Source organism: Nestor notabilis, unplaced genomic scaffold, assembly GCF_000696875.1.
Source record: "Nestor notabilis isolate BGI_N333 unplaced genomic scaffold, ASM69687v1 scaffold8642, whole genome shotgun sequence".
Classification (NCBI taxonomy): Eukaryota; Metazoa; Chordata; class Aves; order Psittaciformes; family Psittacidae; genus Nestor; species Nestor notabilis.
The window spans coordinates 58,564-65,017 of NW_009918692.1; the positions used below are offsets into that span (position 1 = coordinate 58,564).

The 6,454-nt window shown below is 39.3% G+C and overlaps 1 protein-coding gene across 1 annotated transcript; it reads right to left on the minus strand.

The window, feature by feature from the left end:
* Nucleotides 1–1,050: 1,050 nt before the first annotated feature.
* On the minus strand, nt 1,051–6,075 carry GSTK1 (glutathione S-transferase kappa 1; the record flags this gene model as incomplete). The annotated part of the gene is made up of 7 exons (XM_010009855.1): nt 1,051–1,091; nt 2,271–2,364; nt 2,905–3,021; nt 4,263–4,298; nt 4,691–4,791; nt 5,114–5,242; nt 5,982–6,075. Coding segments are annotated over 7 exons (612 nt in total), but the record flags the coding sequence as incomplete, so codon positions are not given.
* Between the last annotated feature and the right edge of the window lie 379 nt (nt 6,076–6,454).

The following is a 6,454-nucleotide window of genomic DNA, read 5'->3' on the forward strand; positions in this document are numbered from 1 at the left end:
TTCCAGCTGCTACTAGTTCTTCTGCTTCCTTCAGTGGTGTGTCAAAGACAGCCAGGAATCACTGAGAAATCAATATTCAAATGTGTTATTCTAATTTGGCCAATATAGGGCCAGGTTCAAGCTATTTCAGTGTGAAATTTCTTGAATTTTATTGGTTGCCTATCTTTCCGCACAGTCTATGATGGGAAGTCATATATAGCCATATCCAAACCACCTTTGGATAGACAGCAATTAGACCACCCTTGGGGAAGCAAAACACAGCCTGGTTCAGTTACCAGCTAAATTCACATGGTATTTACCACTGTCCTCCAAAGACATTACTGCAAAAATAGCATTAATTTAAAACCCTGCAGGATCTAGGGGTGGTTCCCAAGAAAGCATTTGTATGATGGGTCTTCTCAAATGTCAGGGACCACAGAGCAAGGTGTATAAAATACAGTCCAGGAGGGGTACAGTTCCTTCTGACTGGTTCCCTAGATTTTTCTTTGGGCTTGAATTGTCCCTCTGGCTTCCACTCTCTCTCTTGTGTCTCCTTAACTGCCATGCTGCAGAGTAAAAGGCAAGTGTGAATACCTTATCCTGTGCTTCTAGTGTCTATGTGGTACCTTGGACTTAAAATAAAAGGAGAATGTGGCCAACTTCTCTTAAGCTGTATGTATGTGTGTTTATAAAGGACAAGCAGGAAGATATGTGAAATCCAGAGATCACGGTCCCGTAACAATATAATCCTCATGCTTTTTGCGTAAGAGAAAAAGACCTGATCAGGAAAGAAAAACACTTACTCTCCAAGAAGTTTAAATATTTAACTTTAATGTTAATTGTTAAGCTATTGAAAGAAAATAAGCACATTTTTATTAGCAAAGACCTCACCAGACTGGCAAAACTGGCAAGCCTTGAAATTCAGCATAATTAGAGAAGAGAATGAGCTGTAAAGTTAGCTGTTGAGGATGAGAAAGCCATCTCTCCATAAAATTGGCTATGTTCATGTAATCACTGAGGATTGACCATGCACATACATATTTTTAATCTTATAGATTTCCCCAGGACTTTTCACAGCTTTGGGCTTGGAACTGGTCCCAGCCATTTTTCACCTGCAAGACAAACCGGCACAAAAGAGAAAGTTAAATACATGTTAAGTGATTGATCAGTCACATTTCTGCACTAGGATGACTGTTCCTACTTCTCTTCTGAAGGGTATCTACTGCTGCTGAAATTCAGGTTTGTATCCTGTCTGGCACGCTTCAGCCAGCTCCATACATCTGTCACTGTCTAGTCACAACTGAAGCTGTACAGAAGAATTATTTTCCTCTGTCACACAAATTTTGCAGGTCTGGGGCACTCCACATGAAGGACTCCTGTTTTGAGGGGCTGGGGTAAGGAAGAGAATAAGGGTGGAAGGCTGGGGAGTCAGAGAAACAAAAGGAAACTCTGTTGAAATCCTTGGAGTTGAGGCTAGATACCAGGCCATAACATTCCAATTAGGATTAGTGGGTAGAGGGTGTTGGGTATTCATCTTCCTCACTCTCCTTTTCAACTAGAGTATTTTTATAGGATCAGAAACCAATCCAGAAAACAAACCAAAAAAATTCCCTTCTGTTTAAGCCTATGACTTAAAACAAATGCATCACAGCTAATTTATATGCATAACTCTTTCTAGTGACAAACCCTTTCAAGTGCCAAAATTTGAGATCAAAAGTCAAATGTACTCTAACTCATGTAAAAGCAGGTGACTGAGTTTTATTAATCACAACCTATTCCAGTTATCTTTAAAAACCCAAAGTTTGCATTCTCTTAATAGAAAAAAGAAAAGAAAGAAGGTCAATATAGGAATATCTGTTAAAAAGTTGTGGTTATGTAATTACAAGTTACAGACCTGGAAGCTGTGATAATGTACTTCTATAAAGAAGGAACATTAAGTATCAGCCATAGTCTTAATCTTAGCCCAGTACTGAAAGGTTAAATATGAACATCTTAAAACTAAAGAGTTTTGGTAGTAATTTGAGAATGGCATGTGAAGCACAAAGTCTTGAAACACACAGAGAGAGGATGGAGGACTTGAGTTACTTCTTGTTTGGAAAAGACCTACATCTTTGGTCACTCTTAACTGTACTGAGGTACATTCCAATCAGCAGTTTCATCCCATGAGAAAGACACCCAACATTATTTAATATTTGAAAGACCTTAAGAGGATTTAGTTTAGCTGTATTACATATTTCACAAAAAGAGGGTGAAAGCATTAAACCCAAACTGCTGTTATTAGGTACACTCACCTATAATGCTGCCTAGCAGCTCTAAACGATCACAGCCAAAAAAGAGATGAGGTTTCCCATTAAAATGTGCCACAACAGCAGGCATCCCAAATGCCTAATCACGCCATAGAGATGAAACAGAAAATGTTATACTGACAGAAACTTTTGCAGACACATCATCGAGCCTCTGGAATAAAAAGCAGTGACTTTGACTTTTTTCCTCCCCTTTTCACCTTCTTCATTCTTAAAGATGAGCCTAATTGGAGCCATCAGAAAGAAGACGACTCTCCAGAGCCTGTGTGCCCCTTTTGAAGGAGCAAAAAAACCAACCACCATCAAAATACTTCAGCCTCATAAATCCACAGTTTTATGTCAAGTAGCAATAAATGGTATCTCCTAGTACTGGTCCTGTAGCTCCCCATCCTTGCTGTCCAGCTGGAATGAGCTGGATGGCTTAACCTTGGTTTTGCAGATGAGAAAAACTACCAACACCAGTGAGTTAGCTTTCGCATGTACAAAAAAAAGCAAAGACCTTAAGGGAGATGGTCCATATACTGCTTTCTAATCATCACCTTCACTGTTCCTCGCTTCCCAGTATTCTTAATAGGAAAGGAATGCACAGCTGTGATGCCAATTGGCATTGGAAGCATCTCACCCCATATTTTATTGCTTCATCTGTTGTCTCTCTCAGTCGGTTCTTCACTGCAGGGGATGAAATCATTTCAAGTATTTTCTGGGCAAGCTCTGAAGATAGCCCAGCCTGTCTGGCAGCCTGAGAAAACATGACAGAATTAAGAGTACTCTCATACTAAATATTCCAACTCCTACTATGGTCTGATTAGTTTAATCTTCAGTACTGTCACCCAAGGTCTATTACCAGAAAAATGACAAAATACCCTTGAAGTACTTCCTGCACAACTGTCTTGCTGTGTTCCCAACCCAGTCATCATTGATGAACTCTTAGATGCATAGAAAGCAAAAGGACTATTCTAAACTTCCAAACCCAAAGCTGCACTTTCAGGAGTTACTTAACAGGAAAAAAAAGTTTAACCTCTGATCTGATGATAACTTATCAGATAATTAAAAAAACACTGTTCTTCTGAATATCTTACTGTACAAGCCTGCCAAGACAAAATTTATGGCCGCACAGGCTCTGTACGTGATACTGCATGAAAAAAGACAGTAACTCATAGAGGTTAAACAGTTGCTAGTGTTACTGCTGCATCTTTTTAACCTCCTCTGTGTCTCTGCCACACAGGAATGAGATAAAATGGTGAAAGGTGAAGGTTCAGTGTTTATCAAGTAACTTCAAAATTACAGGAAATAAACAAGCGTAGCACTGGAACAGAACAAATTACTGGGTACGTTTGGCAGCCCCGGTGTTTAGACTGCAACATTTACAAAGAGACGTAGTATCTGGTTCTCACCATTTTAGGGCTGAAGGGGTATTAAGTGGATTGAGGCAGGATTCAAAGACTAATTCTGTGAAGTTACTGCTGACTAAATAAGGAAGTGAAAAATTACTGAGGAACCATATAAATACGGTTTATAAATACACCATATATAAATATGGTATAAATAAACGTTACATTTTTCTAACGGATGTGTAAAATAAATTCACTTCTAAAGATTTGGATGAAAGGGTTGGGATGCCTCACCCACCTTTGAATGGCGTATTTCCAGAACCAAAGTCTAGTACTTGCTGCAGGGGCAGCAGCCATGGAGACAGACATGAGCAAACAAGATGCTTACCTTGTTCATGCCTTGCTGAACATAGGGGGATGCTCATAGACCACGAAGCAGTGGTTCTGTGTGTCATTCAAAGCCTGACCCCCCACCCAGTCATTCCAAACAGAACTGCTAGGATATTAAATCCACTTTTTTCTAGCTGAAATTTTTCAAAACTCCCAAGTGATCATTTGATTAAGCTGTCTTCATGCCTATTACTGATCCAAGCATCAGTAAGAATCTGTACCTGAAACACAGAAGCACCAACAAAAAGGAGACACTTACAGCCAATATATTTGCTGGCTGACTGATATCTTCATGCTGGTAAAAGAATAAAACACGTAATTCAGTACTTAAGAACAAAAGCTTAGCTCTGGACTTGAAAGCAAGTTTTTGAAGAAAATAGAAGTAAAACCAATACCAGTTGCTGGAGAAACTTCCTCAGAAAAGGTTTTAAGTCACCAAATCTAGGAATGTATTGAGTGCTTTCTGATGTGAACTACTGATGCACTCAACCAATAGGAACGCAAATTAAGCTGACTTCACAGCAAGTTCTTTTCTTGTGGTAGCTCCTGAACCACTATGACCTCAAGTTTCCTGACTTTTCATTACAAGACATTTCCTTTCTCTTACTCAAAATCCACATTTGAACAAAGTGGGATGGGAAGGGTGACAGAGAATGGATCAAGAAGTTGGCTTCATAAAATACTGACCTGCGACCAGAAACGTAGCCAGAACTCCCTAGATAAGGGTTCCACATATTGTGGTTGTGTCATATCAATGGCTGTGATAAAGCGCATGGCCCCAAGACTGCCTGGGATTAGTGGGAAGACAAAGAAACATACTGAAGGCACAAGATCAGGAACAGATATGGTCTGCACAACTGCTACCCAAGAACAGTTACAATCTTCTCTGTAACAGTCCCCAGACAGCAAAGGTTATGTTGTTTCACAGTATCTTCCATGCTAATATCATTCATAACCATATTTCTCCATAAATTTATGGTTAAAAATGTACAAACACCATACTGCTCACAGATACAGGAAGAGGCTGTGGACAAGGAATTCATCTTTACTGTTAGGGAGAACTTGAACCAGAAGTGCTAGAGTTGAAAGATAGCTAAGTCTCTAACTTACCTATACCAAGGACACGTTGGAAGTCATCTCCTAAAATTTGTACAGGCACTTGGTAGTATTTTCCCATCCTTTTTATATCCTCCAGCAGGTATTCTCCACGCTTTGGCAACATTCCTGGAGGTTTGTTACCTTTCAGGAAAAAAATTCTGTTGAGATTTTTCTGGACAAAGCCAAAACTGGACAAATTAGACCTCATGCATCCATGTGCCTAAGGAAGAGTATAATTTCATATTGGCTTACTGAAACATACACAGCTTTTCCAAAGATAATGCTAAGATTTAAATGTGATTTAGTTTCATTTTGCACAGATCAACCCTTTAAGTTAGCAAAATCAGTTTTAAACCAAGGTAAAAATGCTCTAGCAGGGATTTACAGATGACTTTTAAGCTAAACAACTATTAATGCACAGGTAAACAAATGTAGAAACTTGTTAATTTTCTGATTTGTAAGTGTCAGTGATTAATTTGTTCTAATAAGGCCATGTGTACCATTTTAGGTCATACTTGGATCCTTCATGCATATTACAAACTGTAAGTGTTCCACAAACTAATTCTGGTTTGAACTCAATAGAAAACTTTTAGGAAAACATTCCATACCAAATTATTATTACCCTGTTTTAGAACTGATGAACTCTGTCACGTACTGTATGTGCCACAAACAGTGACTGTGTAGTTGCAACAGTATGAAATTCCTTGTGGCTGATTTCTCAGTCACTACTGAGCTCTGCAATTCTATATTTAGTTATTGGTGCCAAAACTCAGTTTAAAGCTGTCTCTGTAGAATCTGCCCTCACTAAGCGCTTATCCACTAGTGTTGTACTCATGAAGAAGGTACTTCCCTACAGAGCTAATCTCCCCGTATTGCCTACCAGTTGCTTGCATTATGCCACCAAGGAAAGCTGGACGAAAGCGCAGATCCATGTTCCAGACGTGCCGGTACCGGCAGAGCACCTCCAACATTAAAAAAGTAGTGATGGATTAAGTCAGAAGAGATGTCTATAGAGCTGTGTGCAGCTAGGAAATAAGCTAGAGTACTAAATAGATACTGCAGAAAAATCATTTTCTATTGTATTAGTAATAGTCCTAAAAGCCTTTTGTGGAAGCTGCTAGAGACACTTCTGATCTCATAAAAACTGAAAAGACTGCATTTATATTACGACTATACAAGTCTAACCAAGGGTAAATAAGGAAAAGACCAAACTCATGAGTGGATCCTTCCACCCGTTAAAAATCAAAACAAAAGCACGCCACGCTGACATTTGGCTGAGACACGTGAGGAAGAAACCGAAATGCCCCTCACAAATGAGACAAAAGCAAAACCTAAACATACGGTGGGAAGGGC